A 23,960-nucleotide genomic window follows, 5' to 3' on the forward strand; every position below is an offset into this window, starting at 1 on the left:
CTTGGTCCCAAGTGAAAGTTTGGTGCATTGGACCAACTCCGAAGTCCATTTTCTTGAGTCACTCTTGGTACTTCGTTCCTAAGAGTTGCAGGTAAAATAACAATTGAGATTTTACTTCTAATACCCCTCTTTATTACCAAAAGAATGGAAACTCTGCATAAAAGTTACCATTACTTTGCAAATAGCCATGTTGTTTTATTATGGTTTTAATTTTTGTGAACCGCCCAGAGAGCTTCGGCTATTGGGCGGTATAAAAATGTAATAAATAAATAAATAAATAAATGTTGGAATCACAAAGGAATCCCTTCATGGTGCACAGTTCTGAGGAATTGGGTCTCCCATACATATTTATTTCCTCATGATTTAAGTAAGTGAGCCTAAAGTTTAATACATATTCACCATAGATTTCTTTTTTCTTACATCATTACTGCTTTGATAAAGTTCTTTATAACCTGACAAATACGATTTCTTGCATACTCCTGTGCCTAAAGGGACCTTAGCATGGTTACCAGGCATGTGCGTAGATAGAACATAACAGCTATTATTTGGGGGAAACAATCCTTGCGTTCTGCAGGAAAGGCATGGCAACTCCTTAATCGCTCTTCATTTTGACGTTTTGTCCTTCTTCATTATATTCTTGCCCAAATCCAACATCCTTAGCCCATGTGGACGCTACACATTGTCTGGTTCCACCAGCGCATTCACAGCAGGCTGATTATGATACCGTATAGGCTACTTATGGGAAGTGATTGCATGAATGCAGGAATGTGGGGAAAGTTACACACACACCCCAAAAATGGTTACAGACTTAACTTTTTCACAAGTGAGTTCTTAGATTCCATTGAGTTCTATTAGTGGATTTGGCCCCGGAGGGTGAAAAATACTAATTAAAGGCAGCAGGCAGGAGTGAAGACTCTCACACTTTCCTGGGTGCCTAGACTTTGCAGGCACTGCAGTTGAGTAATTGGAGAATGAAGTGAGAAGGCCATTCCCCAGAGGAATGAACCTCCCTCCCCTGCTCCCATCCTCCATTTCAGTTTCCTCTTCGTGGCCCCTTCCCCCCGAATCAACAACAACAGCAATGCAGTGCAACATAGAGGACAGATCCTTGTACAAAACCCACCCTGCCCCTCTTCTCTGCCTGGAAGTCTACACCTGCCTGTCTTGCCTGCCTATTTCCCAGGGACTGTTATTCCTTCTCCCTGTCTTTACAGTTGTCCATATTGTATGTGTATATACTGTATGTGTATATATTTATTACAAAGTTGCATGATTTCTTGTTTCTCTCTCTCTCTCTCTCTCTCTCTCTCTCCCTGTCTGCCTCTCTTGTGTATGCAATTTCTCTTATCAACTGCTTTGAATTCGGGGCAGGGCGTGGGGAGGGCTAGCAGGGGTGGGGATTTGAACCAATAACTCTCTCTCTTCACCAATTCCTTGTTGTAGACTATTGGGGAGAGTCTTATTACAGTGACCTCATCGACTTGCACCTGGGTGGTATGTATGGCAGAACCTCTTTGCTGGCACTAACCCTGCTGACACCTGCTCCTGTTGCCACACCCTCTCCCTCCACCTACTTCTTTCCATCCCTGGCTCACGGCAATGAGATGAAACCAACTTTGCACCTAACTGATTGTCTAGGGCAAAACCTCTTTTCCAGCTCAAAGGAGAAGGCTGAATTATATCTAGCAATCTTTAGCAAGCAGGGTTTTGTCCTACTGTATTTTTAAGACCTTCCAATAACAGCAAAATCTGTTTTGGTGGGCTAACCGTAGGAAGAAAAGAAGGGCAGGTTGCAGGAATAAAAGGAAAGGAGACACACACACCCAGGTGCAGAGAACACAATATACTGCCCTACGCATTTCGGCTAGTAAAGTTCTTCCTCAGGGGTGATTCTGTCTCGGTTCTTTTCAAAGAGAACCCAAAGCCGCTTATTTTGAACACTATTTCAAAATAACTTTGCCTAAGGAAGAGTTTTGTTAGACAGTAAATTGTCGTCCGTACATCTTTGCTTTTGTTCTGGGATGAACCATGGGTCTAATCAAAGTGCCATCTCTGTGCACAAAGAAAGGTTTCTGCCCCTTGTCTTTTAGGATTCGTTATCTTCTCTCTCTACCCACCACCACCCCACCATGGCACTGGGAAAACCATTTCCTCCAACATGGGGGAAGTTCAGAAGATGTATCACCCTGAGCCTCCTTCTTCAGCCTCTATTGGCAATATTTAAGAAAGTTGGTCCATGAAAGCTTATGTCATAATACATTAGTATTTAAGGTACAGCAAGAGTTAGTGGTTGCCAGTGTTAGCTGTAAAAAGTAGTTGAAGCTGAAAAGCAGTTTAAGGTGCTGCTGCTGAAGCAAAAACTGAACTTCTGGTGTGTATGTCCCTCACAGGTGCCTAAAAGAGCACTCTGGATGCTCTGTTCTCAAGCTTTATTGTTTAGTTGTGCACTTTGATCATGAAGCCCATGCTATTTTCTTCCCAAAGATATTCTATTGATACCTAAAGAGGCTGAACTGCACAGGACAAATCTGCAAAATAGTTTCCTAAAGTGAAGGGGAAATCCAGTCCAGTCAAAGAGCAAGCTAAGGAAATATTTTTTGCCTTCCCTCCGTTTTGATGTAACCATCTGGCATGATTCTGTTGCACAGGGAGCTTAAAACCTATTACTTTCAAGCATGAACGTTTCCATTAGCTTTCCTGCAAGTAATCCCAGTGTGTTACTGAGGTTGTTAGTAAATTCCAGGGGAAGATCCCATCAATGGGGGGGATCTGTCTTTTGGCCTTCAGTCTGTCAGTTCTGAACTTCTCATTGAGAAATTCCTCAGGTTTTTTAGAAACGTTTCTTTAAAGCTTCTGCATTAGCCTCATTCCCCAAGTTCACCTCATGAATATCTCTACCAGTTTCCTATTCTACACATTCTTCTTCCTCCAAGCGATCCCTAGCATTGAAATGAGCAGTCATCTCCGCCCATCTGTCTCAGACCCACGTTAATAAGGAGTCAGGGCTGAGCCAGAACATTTTGCTGTCTGAGGCAAAGGACAAGATGTCCCCCTTTTTCCATGTACCAAAGACAGCTGGAATGGCAGTTGAATCTTACCTCAACAGTGTTGACAGGACAGCGTATTCCACCACATCTGAAAACAGCAGGTTAGCCTACTAGTGGGTGTAGGTCAGGCTGTGTGGCACGCACAACTCTGTCTTCCAACAAAGGGAAAAGTCCAGAAGGCTCAGGACAAATGGCCAGGGGGTTGCCACTGCTGCCCCTCTCCCCCAATATCCCAGCATCCAGTGCCTGAGGTGGCTGTCATGTTCTGCCTAATGATAGGGCCGGCCCTGTAAGAACTACCATATTTTCTTTTCAAATGCTGAGGTCTTCTTTAAAACTGCCTCTTATTTTGGGGTTTGTACAGATGATCACACTAAACCAGCACTGCTAAATTTCTCTTTAAGTGGTACAGTCCTTACACACAGAAGTACAACCAGGATTAAGTACAGATGTTGCAAATGTACTGTCATTTCTTAGAAAAGGAAGAGTTTGAACAAGCCCTCAGCATTAAGAGTCTCATCCTCTTTTCTCCTTCGTCTTGTTTAAAGTTTTCCCTCAAAGGTCAACTAAAGATGATCCCATCTCTTGGGTGGGGTGGGGGGTATAGGTAAGTAGTAGTAAGTTCAGTTTAGTTTATTGCATTGACAGCCAATCATTCACAAAACAGTTTCCGTCTCCATAAGACTAAAACACGTGTAACTAAAATACACCCACTGGTTACATCCTGGAAAACAACAGGCCCTGAAAATTTTGAATTCAAAGCTTAAAACCGTACCGTTTCGACCCAACTTGCTTTAAAAAGATGGTTAATCAGAGGTTTAAATTAAAGACTCCTTGTCTCACTTTCGGAGGTTGTAATAGTAACGTGCCTGCTTTGCATGCAGAAGGCCCCAAATTTAATCCCCAGCCTCTCTAAGTAGAGCTAGTAAGGGATCCTGCCTGAAGGAATCAATGTCAGCAGTACTGGGCTAGATGGACTAATTTCCAGCTCAGCTTAAGGCAACTTCCTAATTTCCTATGCGTTTTTTTTCCTTTTGCATAGGGACATGACCTTATGACTGAGTTCCCATGCAGTATGACTTAACACAGACCTGCACAAAACATGTCCCACAAAGCCCACTAGCCATGCACTGTAGCCTTCGAGGCACTTAACCAACCCCATTGTTTTTGCAGTCCTGGGAGGCAAAACCCCAAAATTTATTGAAACTTTGGTGGATTGCATTTTGCATAGTGGGTTCCCAGTTTTGCACGCCTGATATACCGAGGTTTTCCCAGGTCCAATATATTCTGCTCCTTACTCCTTGGGAGTTTTTACTGGGAAGATGTATTACCAAGTCTCTTCAAGGGGACCTTTATATGTGAACTAAGGCTATGTTGCTTTTTTAGAGATCAAGCTAATCACTAGAGTGCTTAAAATCAGTTTGCAAATTAAGGCGATCAATAGTATTTAGAAGCCTCTTGTCATTAGGGGAAAGTATGTGACAGGCTAAGGGTTCTGAGTTTTCCACGGACTTTCCGTCTGGCCCCCACATAGCCCCAAATTTCAGGGGATTCCCCCTTCCCTCATTATGCACCTCAGCATTATTATTATTATTATTATTATTATTATTATTGCACCAACAATGTACTTGGTGCTGTACAAAATATGCAAATAAAACAGCGATACCCTGCCTAGAGGCTTACAATCTAAAATCACATTAAAACATATGAAAGGGGGGGGGAAGGGGTTCACAAAGCAGAAATAAGAGAAAAATCATAGTAATAAGAACAGAAAATCAAGCTAAAATACCAAAAGCTATTGAAAACAAATTAGTTTTCAAACTCGTTTTAAAATCTACAATGGAACTCGTGGTATGTAGGTGCTCTGCAAGAGCATTCCAAGCAAACGGGGCAGCCAGAGAGAATGGGCGAAGCCGGGCAAGAGAGATAGAAACTCTTGGGCGGGAGAGCAACATAACATTTGAAGAATGGAGGGTACGAGGGGGATGGTAAAGTGAAATGAGAGAAGAAATGAGAGAAGCTTCTATGCAGCTGAGACCTGGACAAAGGGCCTCTGGACCTTTTCTCCCCTGTGTGAGCAGCCATAGTCTCTGTCGGAGTCCTCGTCTTACACACCTCAGCGGCTGACTTGGCCGAGACATGGAAGCCGAGACATAGACCAATGGGAAGCAGTAGCTGATGTGCATAATAAGGCCAGGGCTCTTCTGCCAAAGCATCTCTTGTGTTCCATATTGGCTGGGCGGGGTGGGCAGGTAGGCTGAGTGTCCTTTCTCCATCTCTCTCCTCACCTGGGAGTTGATCAGTTAACGCTCTTGGCCCTTTGGTCCTTCCTCAAACCAAAATAACAGCCCTGTTGAAATGAATGGCTGCCTATGGTATATGGTTCCTTTCTGGAGACTTGTGCTGTGTCTATGGGGAGCATGGGGAGTGTTATGGTTTTCCTAGAGCCCTTCATACCACTAGGAGGCAAAGTGTGCCTACAGAAGGAGCTGTAAAAGGGTCGATGCTAAGTGGCAGCTAACAAGTTCTGCTCCGTGGCTGACGCAGCCCCCACACTCCCTCTCCTCCTTTCCCGCCCTTCTCTTCTTCCTCATGCCTCCTCAAAGGCAACAGTCCTGTCACTTTTGCTAACGGTGGCTTTAAAAAGTAGTCCTCAGAGTCATTTAAAGGGACACTGTCACTTTTCATGTAACCTCGCTTCTGTTATAACGAACTCACTTAAACTAAAATAAATAAATAATTCTTATTTGCTTTTCATAATTGACACCCTTTTGATCCCTACATTTCCTGTTTGGATAAATGTATGTAATACTAGTCACTATTACTTCCTGACTTTACTTTTGGGGGTGGTTATATATCTATTTGGTTTGCTATCTTCAACTGTGGCGTGTTTATGGCAAACCATGAGTGGTATTTTCAGTTTATTCCTCCAACTCGGGATAGAGCTGGTTACATTCCATTTTGTCTATTATTATTATTATTATTATTATTATTATTATTATTATTATTATTATTATTATATTTCCCCCCTATCAAAGACAACAATCTGGCCGTATCCCTTTAAATAAATGCAGTGTTTATGTGCAGAAAATTCTGTGGCTTTGTAGTTTTAGTTCTTTTTGTACTCCTTTGTGATTGATGTTTATGCAGTAGTTCCTCACAAGGCTGCCAGAATGCTCAAGAATTACTGTAGCACAGCAGCTACAAGACTAACATGTGGACCAGGAAAGTTCCTGGTTCAAATCTCATGTCTGCCATGATTAAGTGGCCAGTGTTAAGGCTTCCCCTTCTGGAAGACGGAGTTAATAATAATAATGGCATTCTTCAATGGTTGTTATGAAGTTTACTGAGACAATAGATTTGAGTGTTTAAGGGGCTTCACAAAACATACATAAATGCTGAGGTTAGGGTGCACTTCGAAAGGCAGTGAAGGTTACCACATCTGCAAATTTACTTGCTGGTCCTCAGCCCCGTTGAGCTGTTGCATTGACACTGAGTTTTGTTCAAGTTCAAGGAAGGAACTCTTCAACCAAATGCATGCTATTTCTGGCACATCAAACGTGCAACGCAATGCTGTTGCCCTGATGTGATGAGATGGATTTGCCTTGTAGATGTGCCCCTCTGACCCCTGCAGAAAGGGGTTGCTGTAAACTCTGTAGTAGAGGGGGGAGGGAACTCTCCATGAGCAGCACTGGGGGGATGTACGCACCATGTTCTTGCACAGCATATGCATGCTCCAACAAATGATCAGTAATCAGGGTGTGATCACCTATTGGGTGCAGGAAATGGAAGTTGTGCTGATGTTGCAAAAATTGTGGATTACAACCCAATTAAATCAAATAAAAGGCATCCGGATGCAGTTTCAAAAAGAAAGTTTATTTTCCACCTCAGGTACCAAAATTTTCTTTGCACAAAGGTCCCTTTCCCTTGCCAATGTCAAGGAAAAGGGCCCGGAACAGAAGTTTACGTTTCATTTTATACAGAGGGAAACATTGTACACAAATAATTGGTTGCTAGCTCAGATCATCACAACTGATCCTCCTCCCTGATTTTCCGTCATGCACAGATGGGGAGAGACCCTGTTGACCTTGCAAAACTCCATTATCACATGATTCCCTTAGTAATGAATCCTGGGACATTCCTGTCACGTATTCCATTGTCTTTAACTAATCCCTGTCCACCACTCCCTCACTGGTTCCCCCCCCCCTTCTCAATATCCCCTGGGACATTCCTGTCCCACCTTGCCTACGTGGCAGAAACTTTCCTGCTTCACCTTCCTTCCATCCAATCAGTATTCACTGTCCCTTTCCAAATTCCCGCTGGAGCGTGTGGAAAGGAAGGTGAAGAAGAAGCCCCCAGCCCTCAAGATGGCACCTGACATTCCTTTGGATGGGCGAGCTTCCCACCTCTTATTTCTCTCCCTGGTTTCCTGCTGAGCTGTGGGGAAAGGAAATAAGAGGGAGGGGGTGTATGCCAGCTGCACAAGCAAGCGCCTGGCGATTTAACCAGCGGCTAGGGCTCGTCCTTTACACCTGAGTAAGTGACCTTACCCAAATAGGTAAATGGGACTTTTCTGTCCTACCTGGGAGTAGAGGGTCTAGTCTACTCATCACTTAGAAATCACCCAAGGATGGCATTTTGGGAAAGGGAAATGAGGAATCTTGGAAGAAGGAGGGGCGAGAAGAGATGGGCGAAGGGAGTAGTGGGAAATCAGTTATTTTTTCATAACACTGGGGAGGAGGGGAAGTGATGTCTAAACATTTCCTTTCTACATCTGAGACATTTCCTTTCTACCCCCCACCCACCATAGATGATCAGCGCTGTCAGTAAATACAGGTGCTTAGAATTAAGATGCCATACAGTGGTTTTGGGTTTATACCCCAATGTCCATTCTGATCAGGTTACTTGGAAGCAAAATCCCAGCGATTGTATTCAATATTTGGAGTAGCAGGCTCCATTTAACTTGTAGCAATGGATTCATGTTAAAGTTTAGTATGTAACCATATAATTATCCAGTAGCCTGGATCCTGTTAGATGTCTATAAGTAATATCAGAATCATAATTATAGCACAGTCTTCCCCTACCTAGTGCCCTCCAGATGTTTTGGGACAACAGATCACATCTGCCCCAGCCAACATGCATTCAATATTTGGAGTAGCAGTCCAAAACAATTGGAGGCCACTAGGTTGGGAAATGCTGTTGTAACACTTGCAAAGCAGAGTCAAAAGAATGTAGTGGAGCAACCAGCAGTATCCAGGATGAAGGCAATTCCAGTATTGAGTTCATTGTGAGCCAAGAGTCAACTCCAAAGAATCTGAAATGGTAATCTTATTGGAACTGATGGTCATCAGGTGGAGTCAATGCCAGGTTCAAGACTGAGTAATCTAGCATTGGAAGAAAAGGGGGAAATTAATGATTCATAAAGCAGTTTATGGAATGGGGAGCAGATCTGACAAGATCTCACAAAAGAGATGTTTGGATTAAAGAGGTTCAAATAGGTTCAAATAGAAGATTACATTTCTCCACTGCTTGCTGTATCCATCTGACCCAATGGTTCAGCTGACTCCTTTGCTACAGTCCCCTGATTTCACTTTTGTGCCTAGTAGTGCACAATAGAGGGGGCCCTTCTCTCAGCCTTGGATGATTTCTTGAGTCCTGGAGCATCTGACACCAAGCTTAAGTTCTCAGATAATGATGTTGTGCATGTTGGCTCTCATCCATGATGATGGAACGAGTATATCAAATTTATAAGTTGATTATCAATGCCCAGCGGAAGTTGTGCACATATCTGCAATGAGTGTATCAGTTTTAGAGTTAATTTACTGCTACAAGAACCAAACATAAGCGGTACTCAGTATTTTCAGAAAGGGGAGACATCTCTGGAAATAAAACAACATCGTAGGCTCCCTTGCCTCTCCCTGCCCTGCAAACAGGTGCTGCTTTATTAGCCCCCTGGGCAGTTTCCCCTCTACTTGTAGGACTAGACCCCTAAAACCCATGTACAAGACCCTCAAGATCCATAATGAGTCTTCATTCACCATTTGGGTAAAACTGCCATTGAGCCTTCATTGACTTGCCTTCTACTTCTTTCCAACAGGAATAGTTACAAGTATACAATTTTACTTCCAAACAAATATGCCTAGAATTGGATTCCACTCTTGTGTTTTTAGCCTCGGCAACTTTTGTTTCCCACTTGGGAAATATAGACTGACTTTGCTGGACTAATTCTTAGTATTGAAACTTTGCAAGTATTTCAGCCACACAAGATTGACACCTTGTTGATGGATGCTATAAGCAGAAAAAAGAATAAAAAGAATGGGCGTGATGATGTTTGATACCTTATTGTGTGGTACTTGATGGAGGCACTTTTGAGAAAACCCAAATTAAATTAGGCTGCAGCTTCATCTAGTGTGACTCAGCAAAAAGGTTGGATATGGTCCAAGTCTAAATTTAAATAGAGTATGTACTGTATTTAATAGATTGCTACAGGCTTGTACATAGTCAGTCATTAGCAGTGAATAATAATTTTTCCCTAGGAAGCCACATAGAAGCTTTTATTAATTCACAGAGAGTTGGTTCTAGGTATACTTTTGGGCTGTCAATGTGCTACAAATTACATAGTTACGTATAAGCTTGGAGACTAGTAATGTTTACAGACTATAATCACTTTTGTAGATTTGTTTGATTCATTGGATTACTCTGAGCACAGGGCTGCAGGAAAATGATTTCATCTATTATTTAATTGAAGCATCAATATACATAACTGTTCAGCCCCCTAATTATTGAGTACTGTGAGTATTCCCCAGGGACTCTCCATGAGATTCATTGAGATGTTCTATTAATAGCTCTGTTCTGCTACTTGTACTGTTGTTGGAAAACAATGTTGTCGCTATTGGATATAGGTTTATTTATATTAATAGCAAGAGGCCGGTGGGCTGTGATGGGCTGTGACCTTGAACCTCCAACCTTTCAGCTTGCCTTATTTCCTGAATCCAGTGGCAGCTTTCTCCAATGTCAGAGTGGAACTCTGAAAGCAAGAGTGACCTGTGGCCGCATGTGGCTTAATTGCACCATTGACACAGGGCTGTGTTGTCGACTCCATGGAAGCATGGTCAGATGTAATACCAAATCATGGTTTGTGCTAATTGTGGCTCAGACTCCAAACTCTGAAATGTGTGGTTTTACTCTTTCCCCACATTCCCTGAGGAATCTCCAGATGCTATCTCAAACAGTGGGCAAAGCAACATTCAAACCATAGTTTGTCAGTTCTGACCAAAACACAGTTTGATTTGTAAACCATCTTCAAACCATCATTTTAGATCCTGGCTTAGCAGCTGCTTACAAACCATGGTTTCTCAGGGGGCGTTGGTTTGAATGTCGTGAGAAACCATGGTTTGGTGTTACATCTGAAACTCTTATGCAATATATCATGTTTTTGTGCTACAACTCTAAACCTAAATAACAACAAGATGTTTATGTGCAATGGGTGAAAAGGTATTAAAGGAATGTAAACATATCATTTAAAACCTCAAACTGTGTAATGAGAATAACTGCATGCTTTACATGGTTTGTTTTTTAAAGTGGAGAAAATGCGGGGATCTGTGTTCGGCTTTTTTTTCTTGTTGACTGGGAAGGGGAAATTGGGATATAATATAGAGAGCTGAGAAGGACAGTAGCCTTGTAAGAGCAGTGGGGCATGGACTGGAGATGTAACAGGGAAAAACTGCATCTATTGGAAATTCTTCCTGTCAGAAACATTTAGGCTCAGATCTTCTGCGAGAAACAAAGATGTTCACCTGGGCCAATTCATGTGAACACAGTGCAAGTTGCACTAGTAGTAATAATAGAAGATGATGGTGCTGGTGGATAGAATCATAGAATAGCAGAGTTGGAAGGGGCCTACAAGGCCATCGAGTCCAACCCCCTGCTCAATGCAGGAATCCACCCTAAAGCATCCCTGACAGATGGTTGTCCAGCTGCCTCTTGAAGGCCTCTAGTGTGGGAAAGCCCACAACCTCCCTAGGTAACTGATTCCATTGTCGTACTGCTCTGATAGTCAGGAAGTTTTTCCTGATGTCCAGCTGGAATCTGGCTTCCTTTAACTTGAGCCTGTTATTCCATGTCCTGCACTCTGGGAGGATCGACAAGAGATCCTGGCCCTCCTCTGTGTGACAACCTTTTAAGTATTTGAAGAGTGCTATCATGTCTCCCCTCAATCTTCTCTTCTCCAGGCTAAACATGCCCAGTTCTTTCAGTCTCTCTTCATAGGGCTTTGTTTCCAGACCCCTGATCATCCTGGTTGTATTTATGGAGAAACAGTCTTGTGAGCATGTGATGTGGCTCTAATCCGTGAGCAGCTTATGCCACAATAGAATTTGTTTAAGGAGCACCAAGACTCTGAGTCATGTGACACCATGACACAGAGGGCTAATTTATACATACTTGTGGCTGCCATTGAAACGGCTTGGGAGGTGGGCTATGCTTACATAGAGTTTTGTGAACTGCTACTTCCATGTAGGGTCTGTATAAATGGCTGCTGTGATTTCCATGATTGCAGCAGCTAGAACAAGGCAATGGTAGTATATATAGCCCCTGCGTGGAGGAAGAGGAGCAGCAGCAATGGTGTCTGCAGAGGAGCACGTCCTAGGGGTTCCCAGCATGCTCTCCATGTGGTTCCAAGAAATCCACCAAGGTGGAAGCTATTCACAGCAGTCCACTTAACTGGCCCTTAGCCTTGTCCGAGGAAGAACTTCAGTGAAGAAGGTTGGGATGTCCAGAGAGTACCATTCTTAGTAGGCTAATGTCACGGTGGATTTTTAGAACCGTTTTATCCAAAGGAAGCAAATTGGGGCTTTTATATTCTTTCAGATATACCGAGTTTGAAATACATACCCCAATGCTGGTTCTTGAAAGAGGCCTATGAAATAAATAGAAAGTTAAATAAATTAAAATAAAAAGAAATCGGTATACGTTGTTACACTACATTCATTGAACGTCTTCCCCAAGCAACAAAGATATTTTTTCAAAATGTCCACCAACGTGGAGACAGGGTACCTTGTAACATGTATATATGTGGCCTAATATGCACTACTTCCTCCATTTTAACCCTTCCCACATCCAGTATAAATGTTTCTTCCTGTCTGAGAGAATCATATCACTCATTCACACACTATTTGCAAGCTGATGTGCCTTCCTTCTTGAACTTTTGGTCTGTCCTGTGTGTTACTGCTCTAGTTCTGTGATGGTCCCTTCTAAAAGTCCTTCCCTTCCCAGAGCTTATAGGTCTTCATAAATGAGAACTGTGATTCTTCCTTTCCATTTTACGTGCATGTAACTCTGGATACCAATGGATTATCAATGTCCCTTTTTCATATGAGTTTGGTTGCTCTTCCTGCTTATTAAACAGTGGAAACTCCCAATCACTTCCGTTCTACTTACAGACTAAACACTGGTCTCTTTATGGGGATTCTTCACCTCTTTACATATAATCTACTGCAGTAATTCCCAAACTGAGAAATGAATTAAATAATTAATGGTTACTGTGAGTTCAAAGTACCCACCCATATTAGAGGTTGTCTTCTGTATGGGTTACCTCCCTGCCAGTTAGGAGACATGCTCAGAACAGTGGCTCATTCAGTATCATAGGGGTGGACTCCACCGAGGTTGTATAATTCATTTTTACACTTGCAAAAATGTAGAGCAGGCTCCCCCAGCCTTGGGTTCCCAGATGTTGTTTGACCACAACTTTCATCATCCCCACCCAGCATGGTCAATGGTCAAGGATGCTGGGAATTGTAGTCCAACAGCATTTGGGAACCCAACATTGGGGAATGTTGGTTAAGAGTGAGAAGTGTGCTTTCCATTTTAATTCAGAAAAAAAGTATGCCTCTTCTGTAAGAAGTTTGGGGATACTGGTTTACTGTGATATGGCTATTACCAAAACTTTTTTATTATTATTAATTGTACGTATCAGTGCACAACATTCCTCAACATTCTGTCTGCCCTGGCCATTGGATGTGCCATATATATAAACTACATGTGATAAAATATACATTGAGGCCTTGCTTTGCCCTTTACACAAAATTTAAAAAGGGAAAGACTTATGGCCGAAATGTACTACTGAGTGATCTATAAAGATATCAGATGGTCTCACTTCTATGATGACAAGAGTCCAGAACTTTAGAGCTTTTTTGTACATGGGGGAAGCTTATTGACTGACAATACCTCCACATTTGTTGGTGTTTAACAACCCAGACTCAAGCACATTATCTATCACAATAATGGTTTGAGCCAAAGGTTCCCTTCTGTGAATGGAAGGTGTCTTTTACACAGAAGGAGGGAATCTTTGGATCCACCCCATATATTTAATATTTGATATGTTGTCCTGACCATTCTTCAGAAAAAAGGCAGTCGGTCCGTCCTCTTTTGCTCAAAGTTGCTTTTGTTTTCTAAATATGCCCTGCTTTCCCTGGTCAACCCATTTCTTTGGGCCCCATCACAAAACAACAACAACAACATGGGATGTGCCGAACTTGAAGATGCCCACTCGAAATCTCTTTCCTCACCTGGTTTCTTAGGGACTTAATATTGCCCCGCCTCCGTGGTGCTTTGATCTTTTCCCTACATGTGTTATTTAGGATGAAAAGTCTGCAAGCACAAGAAATGTCGAATCTTGGCAGTTTTTCTTTGTCCCAGTAACATTTGTGGCCCACACTGTTTTCCTTCTCACTGCCACTGCTCTTCTCCATTACTCGTGTTGACAAGGGATGTTCCATCTGTAGACTGTTCCCCTTGTTTCTGCTTCTCCATTTCTTGTATTATTATTTTCTTTTCTACTTTCTTCTTGTTGTTTCCTTTCTTTCTCACTCTTGTGCTTTTTTGTCCTTTTGCTTGTCTGTTTATTTTCACCCTGTTTCTCCTCCTCTCTTCCTCTCCACTTCCAACTTCCTCTGCCCTTCCCTTCTTCCTTTCCCATCTTTGGTCCTATTGAAGTTGAGCCCAATGCCGGGACACCACGCCGTAGACCTCTCTCCTTCTGCCCTTGCTGTGCCCACGAAGGTAATGTAATTTCTTGCATTCCCTCCATCCCTTCCCAAACCGCAGCTGGATTGGCAGAGCGATGCTAGTCAGCTAGGGATAATACTAAGTGGTTCACCGCCAAACTTTTCCTTTCTTCCCTTCGATCTCAATGAAACCCTCTATAACAGTCTTGTTATGAAGTGTGTCTGGCAATATCTTAAAGGTACAGTATCCCTTTTTCAGCTGTGCGTTGTGGGTTTGAGGACAGTTCTGGAGTGGTGGCAACAGTATCACAACCTAAAGCTTTTGTTTGGCGTGTTCTGATTTCCCAAAAGGATCTTTGCAGAAATGGGAGTGAATCTCCTTCCCCTAAAAAAAGAAAAGAAAATACACTTTGAATTAAAGGAATACTGTGTCTTTTGCAACAACTGGTTTTCCCAACTTCCTTTGACTTTGAAAAGCCAACCTCCTGATTTACCGTAATCCAGACTAGTCTCTTGTAGCCACTATCTTGTTAAGCATATTCTCGACTTTATCCCAGATGGGCCTAGTTTCCCATTGTAGAGTTTTCATTTCCCAAGGCATGGGGGAAAGGGGTGGAATGTGGCCGCCGTGTGTAACTTCTGCTAACTACTGTATCTGCTTTCCATGGTGCGCTTTCATCAATTGTTCATCCTTCCTCCCCACCCCTACCGTCTCCCTCTGCTCATTGGCTGTCTCAAAAACAAACGAAACAAATGAACAAAAGTTTTCATAGGTTAGTAATAACATGTATTTGGCTGTTTTGCTAAGCTGCTTTCCTCTGATCATCCTAACAGTGGAAAGGTTGGGGAGACTTCCCAGTGCTTTTCATGGCTCCACAGTACTGGGCATCTGCATGTGTAAGCTTGTTCTCTCTTTCCACCTTGGCTATGAGGGCACCTTGTGCAGAGATACTTGGAAAGGCATGATTAGAGCTGAGCAATGGATAGCTATAGCCATCTGCAACCAGGATCTGTAATGGGCTGGGATTGCAGTTTGTTTTAGTGCTTTGGAGGAGAAGGAGATAGAGGAATGAGGGGTGGAAACAGGGCAACCCAGAACCTTTGGAGCAGACCTTGGATTAAAAACTTTCCAAGCAAGGAAGATTTACTTACATAGTTTCAAAGACGACTCTGCCATCTAATAGTGGCAAGCACCTGCGCTCAGAAATAACTGGAGAACTACATACAAAAGCCAAGAAGAATGAAATATTAGCATTGAACCGCCCATAGAGCTTCGGCTATTGGGCGGTATAAAAATGTAATAAATAAATAAATAAATAAATAAATAAATTTCTGTTTGCAAGCGCAGCTCCTGGGCAAATAGGACCACGTCGCGATTAAAAATTTGGTATGGTACCACAGCCAGATAAAAATGCCTTGGAGGATGGACCCCAGCCTGCCGGTTGACCATCCCTCTTCTACTGTTGCCTTTCCATAACCCCAAAACAAGAGTCTCTATTTGGAATAAACACAGCAGTTTCTAATACGATGTTACACCATTTACCCATCACTAGTCAAGAGATTTTGCATTATAGGCCTTGCTCCACCTTCTCCTTAGAATACACTAAAGTTGAGAACTTGTCTATGGTATGGATGAGAATGAGGAATTAACCTTCCAGTGACAATCTAGAATTTGACAATGGTCTTTCCATATACCAAGTTCCTAAACTATTTCAAGCTTTTAAAAATGTAGACGATTTAGCTCTTAGTGATAATTAAATATTACTATTGGTGCAGAAAGCACTTAGCCACCAAATTGTCTGAATCTACAGTGGTTGAGCCAAGCCCCCCCATGATCAAGATCACAAATCAGGACTTGCCTTGCCGTTTGAAATTATTTTCAGAATCCAAGCCCAAACAAGGAGTTTCCTATAAGGAGCTGCTCTTATGTATTACTAGATATGGTGTGTGTGTGTAGCTCTCAAAATTGTAGAAAGCCCCTGAAACATATGATAGCTATGCTGTATATTTCACATCAGGCTTTGTTGTTAAGTTTACTGACTGAGGGTAGGTTTGGTTTTCAACTAAGCTTTGAATGAGATACTTGAAAGCCATCACTTTTTCTCCTGCTTTTGATGTTAGCAAATACAGTGTTTTTTCTCGTGTCATTCTCTCGTGGAGGAGTAGACTTGAGCTGGTGAAACTGCAGTTGATGGTACCTGTATTTATGCCGTAGAAGATTCGTATTAAAAAAAACTGAAGAGCCATTGAAGCAGATCAACCTGGTATGAGTGATAAAGCAAACAAAAAGGAAACATATTGGTGGCAGAGGCCAAGGTCTAGTTGCTTTCAGTCATTAAGGTAATGTAGGTGGCTTACAAAGGAGAAAGAACAGCATATAGGACAACTGGTATGGGGCATATTAACCTATAGATGGCTAAAATCAACCCTGAAACACCCCAGCAAGGATGTGCTGGTGCTGAATTCATAGTGAGCTGTCCAGTAGTCACTTGGTAGCCATATGCAAAGTTCACAGTCGGAAGAGTAGGTGTGAGAGATTCAGATACATCTGAGCACCCGTGCATCACTTAATTGCCATCTTGCAAAATTATCGATGGGAAAACATAGCTTGAAATGTCGGCTGTGTTGAGCCCAGTCCAGAGCTGTGTTCACACGACTGAAATTATCCGAACAATAAAAGAAAAGTACTGAGTAGAGTGTTGTCATTCTGACTCTTTAGCCTAGTTTGGGGGTGGGTTGGGAGGAGTGTGGGAAGACAGATTCAGGGCGCATGGCTCCAGGGGAGATGTTTTTACAGGAGGTGACCCTCCTTCCTGTGCACTATAGGCAAACTAAACAAGCAGATCTAATGAGAGTGCTCTGGCAGCATCTTCCTTGGCTTTCTTTGCACATTTTGCCCACTCCCCACTCCATTTTTTGTTCCCGCCTGCCTGTTGGGCTTGTGGAAATGCCAGCAAATCTCTCTGAAAGCTAACCCAGAGTCTTCTCTTGGCAGGCATGGGGAAGAAAGATGACCCCAAGCTGATGCAAGAGTGGTTCAAACTGGTGCAGGAGAAGAATGCTTTGGTGCGCTATGAGTCGGAGCTGATGATATTGTAAGTGAGCAGTGAACTTTCTGCACAGCTGGCCCTCGGAGAGAGGCAAAAGTTGAGGCAGCTGCCTCGAGGCAGGCCTACTGTTGTGGAGCCAGTATCTGCTTTCACCTTGGTTATGAAGTTGTTAGGCAGGTGGGAAACCAGTTGCTCTTAGATAAAGTTAACTAGTAGAAGACCTGCTTCAGAAAAGATGGATGAAAGGCTCACAAGTTATGGAAAGACCCCTACCTGAAACTCTCTGCCAGTCAAAGTAGACCAGGGGTACAGGACCTCTTTCAACCCAAGGACCAAATTCCATTTTGGAAAAGCTCTCGGGGGGGGGGGGGCACATTCCAATGGTGGGCGGGGCCAAAAGCAAAATGGGTGAGGCCAAAACACCAGCCTATCTGAGCTTAAAGCTTGTTCTGTACAGCACCATGAAAATTGATGGTGCTATATACAGTAAATATTATTATTATTATTATTATTATTAATAATAATAATAATAATAATAATAATAATAATAATAATAATAATAAAGCTCTTGCTGCCAGTAACTAAGCCTTAGGAGAAGCGTTTCTCCCTTTTAGAATGGGGATGGGGGGAACTGCACAAAGGTTGGGAAACTACTGAACTATCAGTGGTTGGGGGAGACGTGGAGGGGCCCCTTGGGGAGTTTTGGCCCCCAAGTCTGAGATTCTCCACCCCTGGAGTAGGCAGTACTAGGCTAGATGGATCAGTGGCCTGATTTGGTATAAGGCAGCTTCCTGTGTTCTCAACATGGCCCAGCAGTCCTCAACACCAATTTCCCATAATGCACTAAGACAGCCTTCTGATCATGAAGGACTTGGTCTGGCCTGTCCATGCAGCAGAATGACATAGTAGAGGACTGAGAGGGTGGAGTGAACTATACCACTTCAGACTGTAAGTGGAGGTGGTAATTTCTTTAGATGCCCTTCTAAGTTAAAAACTCCCTGCATGTAGGAACCCAGCACAGCTGACAAGTTCTGTTCTAGCCCTCTTCCTCTTTGCTAGACTGGGTTTTTTTATTTCCAGTTTTGTTTATTTGTGTGAAGAGCATTTAAAACTGTTAGTCCCTCATCTACAGTCTGAAGTGGTACAGTCCATTCTACCATCCACTCACACACACACACACCCCAGTGTCAGCTCATTCTCGTTCATGGACAAACTAGGCTTTTGACAGAACTGGTGGATTGGAGTGGCTCAGAATAAGAGCTGGAAAGTCCTCTGCTTAAAGGTCACAGCCACAAGTTCACTAGGTGGCCTTAGAATGAGAGCATCATAGCATGCCTCAGTGCACCTCCCTCATCTGTAAAATGGAGATAATCATACTGGCCTACCTTACAAGGCTCTTTGTTAAAAACTACTTATATATTTGTGAAGCTTTTCGAACCCTGGAAAAGATGCAATGTAAACCCTAGTATTTATACTAGTATTTTAGGATAAGGAGGGTTCAATATGTACTATGTGTATCTACTTTACTGGGTCCAGTAAGAGGGAACAAATCATGTAAAGATCTTTGTGCAAAGAGAGCTTGAGTTTACAAGAACCGCAAACTAAAATAAAAATGTAGCAGCCATCTGCTGCTAAGACCTAGTTTTCCCAGAATGTCCTTCTAGTTCATAACTCCTGTTAAGGCCTGTACAAGGAGGAAAATGTTACCTGCAACCCAACACTGATATGGGAGAGGGAAGGAATGGGGCAGTTCGCATGACACGGCCAAGCCACTGTGGCTTATTTAACTCACATAAACCTCCATTGTTTAACATTTGGTGGCCAGGTTCACACAACATGGTGCAGCCGACTGGGGGATTTCATATTCAAAATGGTGGCTGCATTTGCCCGGCATGCAGTGTGGCTGATCAGGGGTTATTTAACCTATGATAATCCACCATGTCATGTGAACTGGGATTAATGACTCACTATATTCCTCTTGATCTCTTGCCAGCCTTCCTGACCATCCCACACATTGGGTTTAGTTGGGAAACCTACAGTTGGTCTTCATAAAGGAAGGTTGTTTTTAAAAAGAAAAGAAAAAGACTCCCAGTACTGCTGAAGGGTTGCTTGACACTCAGAACTGAAAAGGCAGGGAAAAATACAGTTCACTTCCTGGTGATGTTAGATTTTAGAAGTCAGTAGTTTTAGACTCCTGCTGGAATAACCCAAACGAGAGATATGCTCATTTTCCTTTTCATCTTGCAGTGCTCGGGAGTTGGAGCTGGAGGACAGGCAAAGCCGGTTACAACAAGAGCTTCGGGAGAGGATGGCAATCGAAGGTGAGTTCTGTCAGGTATACTCTTGATCCCATTAGTAAGCCCCAACTAGGGTGACCATATGAAAAGGAGGACAGGGCTCCTGTATCTTTAACAGTAATGTAGGAAAGGGAATTTCAGCAGGTGTCAATTGAAGAGGTTGAAATTCCCTGTTCATCACAACAGTTAAAGCTGCAGAAGCCCTGCCCTCTTTTGTATCTGGCCACTCTACTATAGCTAGTGTAGCTTTAACTGTTGTGATGAAGAGGGAATTTCACCCACTTCAATTGACACCTGCTGAAATTCCCTTTCCTACATTACTGTTAAAGATACAGGAGCCCTGTCCTCCTTTTCATATGGTCACCCTAGCCCCAACTAAATCTTTGGATATTTTTTTAAAATAATTGTTTTATTGGTTTTTTGAACCAATAAAACATCAGTAAACAATAACTTGGGAATACATTGACTACCAACTGTCCTTGCAGTACAGAGATTGCTTCACCTATACACTATTCGTTTATCCTATTATCCTAACAAGTCTTTCCATAATTGACCATGAGTCTCTGGTGGTTTTAATGTTTCCTTTTGCCTAATTATAGGGTGACCATATGAAAAGGAGGACAGGGCTCCTGTATCTTTAACAGCTGTATTGAAAAAGGGATTTCAGCAGGTGTCATTTGTCTATATGGGGAACCTGGTGAAATCCCCTCTTCATCACAACAGTTAAAGCTGCAGGTGCCCTGCCCTCTTTTAAATCTGGTCACTCTAGTATAGCTCCTGCACTTTAACTGTTGTGATGAAGAGGGAATTTCACCAGGTTCTCCAAATATACAAATGACACCTGCTGAAATTCCCTTTTCTATGCAACTGTTAAAGATACAGGAGACCTGTCCTCCTTTTCATATGGTCACCCTTCTAATTATATACATTCTAAATTGATGCCAAGTTCCATAGAAGTCTTTATAATTAACATTCCTGGGTCAACTTTTCCATAAGAGCGATTGACCAAACTCTGAGGTACCATTGCTGTAATGTGGGTATGTGTGTTGCTTTCCAGCCAGCTACAATTTCCATCCGGGCTGCTGCCCGTAAGAAAGTCAGTAGTTCTTTGCTTTGTAGTTTGTCGTCATCTTTGTCATATATCAATAAGGAGCCCCCTAGCTGGAGCCAGTTCAATCATTTGCCATGTTGTACTGTTCTTTTATACTTGAATTGTCTTAATTCTGTAAACCGCCCAGAGAGCTTCGGCTATTGGGCGGTATAGAAATGCAATAAATAAATAAATAAATGTTATTTTTTACCAGCTTCTACAAATTCCCCCTGCCAAAACTGTTGTATAACAACAAACAACCACCATGAGAAAATGTACCAGTCATTATTATAATTCCTCCAACACTTAGGGGTGATTAGTTTGTATATCTGGCTTAACTTCTGTAGTGTTAAGTACCATCTGCATAAAAATTTAATTGTGTTTTATTTTTGCAGAAATAGATTCTATTGGACACTGTCTCCATAATTTTACTCATTTTGTTTGCTCAATTTGCATGCCCAGATCCTTTCCCCGTATTTGTTTGATCCCTTCTGTATTTCCAAATTGCAATTCAGACATAAGCCCATACAGGATTGAGGTTATTCCTTTGATTTCTCTATTTTCCTTTACTACTAGTGTCTCAGATTCTGTTAGTGGGCATACTGTTTGTGCCTTTGCGGTGAGATTATTAGAAAAAATGAGAATTTGATGTATTTGCTTCCAACTGAATTTTACTTCCTGCAATTGTTTTGTGTTCTTGTTTTGGTAGCTAATCCCATGTATAGATCTTTATCCTACATAAACCTTTTGAGACCCATAACTGGAATTGTTGAAGCTTATCTTTGTTGTAAAACAAGAGATGTAACAGAACAGGGATAATGGGAGTGGGGTCAGGATTGAGTCCATCTTTCCATTTATGCCAAACTAGTAATGTACACTTAAGGAATGGATTTTCTATTTATTTCAGGGTTTTTAATTTAACTTATGTATGTCAAGCCTTTCATTTCTACTATAGATTTCAGGTCTCTTTCCATGTGAATCCAGATTCTACACACACAAACACACACACACACACACTTTTTTATTTATAATTCGCAGTAGCTGCCTAATTTCGTAAACTGCATAAGAAATGTCTACATTAGGTATCCCGATACCCCCCTCTTTTGTAAAACTTTGCATGGCCGTGTCTTCACGGTGCCACTCTGCCGCCAAGCCCTGCATTATCGCTGCTGCGGTGGGGGTGGGTGGAGTGGCGGCGAATAAACCTACCTGGATGAGGCAGCGCAGTCTCCCTGCCCTTCTCCCAGTTTCTGGCGACCAATCGGAGGTCGCCTTCCGCCCAAGAAACAGGAAGGGCTGTAGTGACCTCACTGCAGCGGGAAAACTCGGGTTAACTCCCTGACTTTTCCAACACGCAGCTTCACAGGGTCTTTAAACATATAGACAGCCCCTGCTTGCCAAGTATGCCTGCCCACCTCTCTGTCTCTGTCTCTCTAGATCACTTAAAGACAGATGAAGAGCTGTCAGAAGAGAAACGGATCCTGAACGAAATGCTAGAGGTGGTGGAGCAGAGGGATTCTCTCGTGGCCCTCCTTGAAGAGCAGCGACTCCGGGAGAAAGAAGAAGACAAGGACCTGGAGGCCGTCATGCTGTCCAAAGGATTCAGCTTAAACTGGTCCTGAGTTTAGCACTACATTCGATTGCTGATCTGCGTGATCCAGTTGGCGTATGCTAAGCTGGCCAGAGCTGCCTGGATGGAGGAGACGTCTTTGGTGCAGGAGACCCTTGAAGGCTCCTGCAGCACTTGAGCCCGGAGCTTCTTACTAAGAGGGTTTAGTCCTAAAGGTGCTGAGTCCTGCGTGTGTTCTGCAAACCCAAGCCTGAGGGGGTGACCTGAGGTTGCGTGCCTTCCTCAAGGACCTGTGCAAGAGGCCATTGAGTTTTTGCGTTCTCTGAGAGAGGTTAAAAAAAAAGAGATGAAAATATTTTGTTTGTTTGTTTAAAAAAAAAACACCTTTAACAAATCCAAGTGGGCCATAGATTGTCCTTTTCACATTTACTCAGCTAGTTGTATTCTTGTTTTTGTTTGTTTGTTTGTTTGAATACAAAGGAGAGAAGTGGCTATTCTCTTCTGAAACATCACCCTGCAGCAGCCCTTGGGAGAGCAAACCACTCACTACTCCAGAGCACACTGTGTCTATGTTTAAGGTTCTACTCACCAAAGAAGCCTGAAGCTGCCATTATTGTCTGGGCGTGGAGGAGACAGAGAGGACTGGAAACTTGGAAGGCTGTTTGACTTGAAATCCTTGCCCCCTTGTGGTTTCTAGAAAAGGCACAGGCCCGGTCAGACTTGCTCTCTTCACTGCAGCCTCCACAAGTTGCCAATGTTTTGAGAGGGGACCCGCCTGTGAGCCTTTCCCTTCTCTGCCATTCAGTGCTCTGGACCGAAACGGATTGTTTTCCCTTCTCCGTTGACGCTGGACTGCTCTTTTTTTGAACTTTGTGACCATTTTGACACTGGAAAGTGCTGATGATGAAAATGGGTTTATTAAGAAGCGATTTGTGAGAGCTCTTGGATGATATCGCTCCTGCTTCATCCCCACCCCCCAAAAAGTGGGCCCTCAAAAACTATTCAAAGGGTTTTTGTTCTTTGCGTGGTTTGCAGCCGGGGGTGGGGGTGGGGAGATCATTTCTTCTTTATTTTTTTGCACGTTGGAAATGAAGCAAAAGACCTATCCTGGCCCTTTAGTCACTTTAGACCCTCTAATGTCCATTAACTTATTTTTTAATACTTGAAAGAAGAATTGGTTTTGTACCTTTTTAAGAAGTGAGCAGACGAGTGAGTGGTGAATCTGTGTGCTTGCTGCACCCCCCAATTTCTGTGTTTGTTTTTGTGTTCAATTTGCCGGTCTCCCTTTCCCTGTATCTATTTATTAGAGCTCTTATTAATGGCATTACTGTTACACACTATATTTGATGTGGAGAGGAGACGTTTTTAAGTACCAGGCGATGGATTCTACTTTGGACTTGACCTGCACCATGTTGAAGGGGCATCCAATGGAAACACTCAGGCAAGGTTTCCAAGCTGAGGCCCTTCTTCAGCAACTCCTGCATCCTTATGGGGAAGACTCAGAAGCTGAGAGAAGTGATGACAGATATTCTTTTCTGCACTCCGCGTCCCCTCTGTCTTTTCCCTGAATCTTGACAAAGCTGTTGCTTATGTTAACCAGTGCTGTAAAAAAAATGGTGACAAGAATTGTAGCATTGCAACTTCCCCCCATATAAAGAGCAAACCATGCAGGCACCATACAATCTGCCTCCAAGGGAAGGATTAGCACAAATCCCACTGGTTCTATCCCAGGCCTGCTTCTGGTTGGCTCTGGAAGGATGCTGGTGGCCCTCTCCTAATGCAACAGCAAACAGGACATAACGCAATAGACTTTCGTCCCATCACCAGCTGAGAGGTTCCATAAGCACACTACATCCTTCACCATGACTTTCTCAAAGGTGCCAACCTACAGCTTACATAATTT

General features: G+C 42.9%; 1 protein-coding gene across 2 annotated transcripts in view; it reads left to right on the forward strand.

Annotated features, from left to right (window-relative positions):
* The window catches only part of MICAL3 (microtubule associated monooxygenase, calponin and LIM domain containing 3), a 141,911-nt gene extending 119,492 nt beyond the window's left edge, over window positions 1–22,419 (forward strand). The window contains exons 39-43 of one of the 2 annotated variants that reach the window (XM_063134836.1): window positions 1,444–1,494; window positions 14,040–14,105; window positions 17,046–17,145; window positions 19,348–19,421; window positions 21,925–22,419. In XM_063134836.1, the coding sequence (XP_062990906.1) occupies window positions 1,444–1,494; window positions 14,040–14,105; window positions 17,046–17,145; window positions 19,348–19,421; window positions 21,925–22,109 (476 nt within the window). In that variant the 3' untranslated portion in view covers window positions 22,110–22,419. The remainder of the gene's footprint in view (window positions 1–1,443; window positions 1,495–14,039; window positions 14,106–17,045; window positions 17,146–19,347; window positions 19,422–21,924) is intronic. The other variant, XM_063134835.1, reaches the window with a different exon arrangement.
* The last annotated feature ends 1,541 nt before the right edge of the window (window positions 22,420–23,960 follow it).

This window comes from Elgaria multicarinata, chromosome 9 (assembly GCF_023053635.1).
Source record: "Elgaria multicarinata webbii isolate HBS135686 ecotype San Diego chromosome 9, rElgMul1.1.pri, whole genome shotgun sequence".
Taxonomy (NCBI): domain Eukaryota; kingdom Metazoa; phylum Chordata; class Lepidosauria; order Squamata; family Anguidae; genus Elgaria; species Elgaria multicarinata.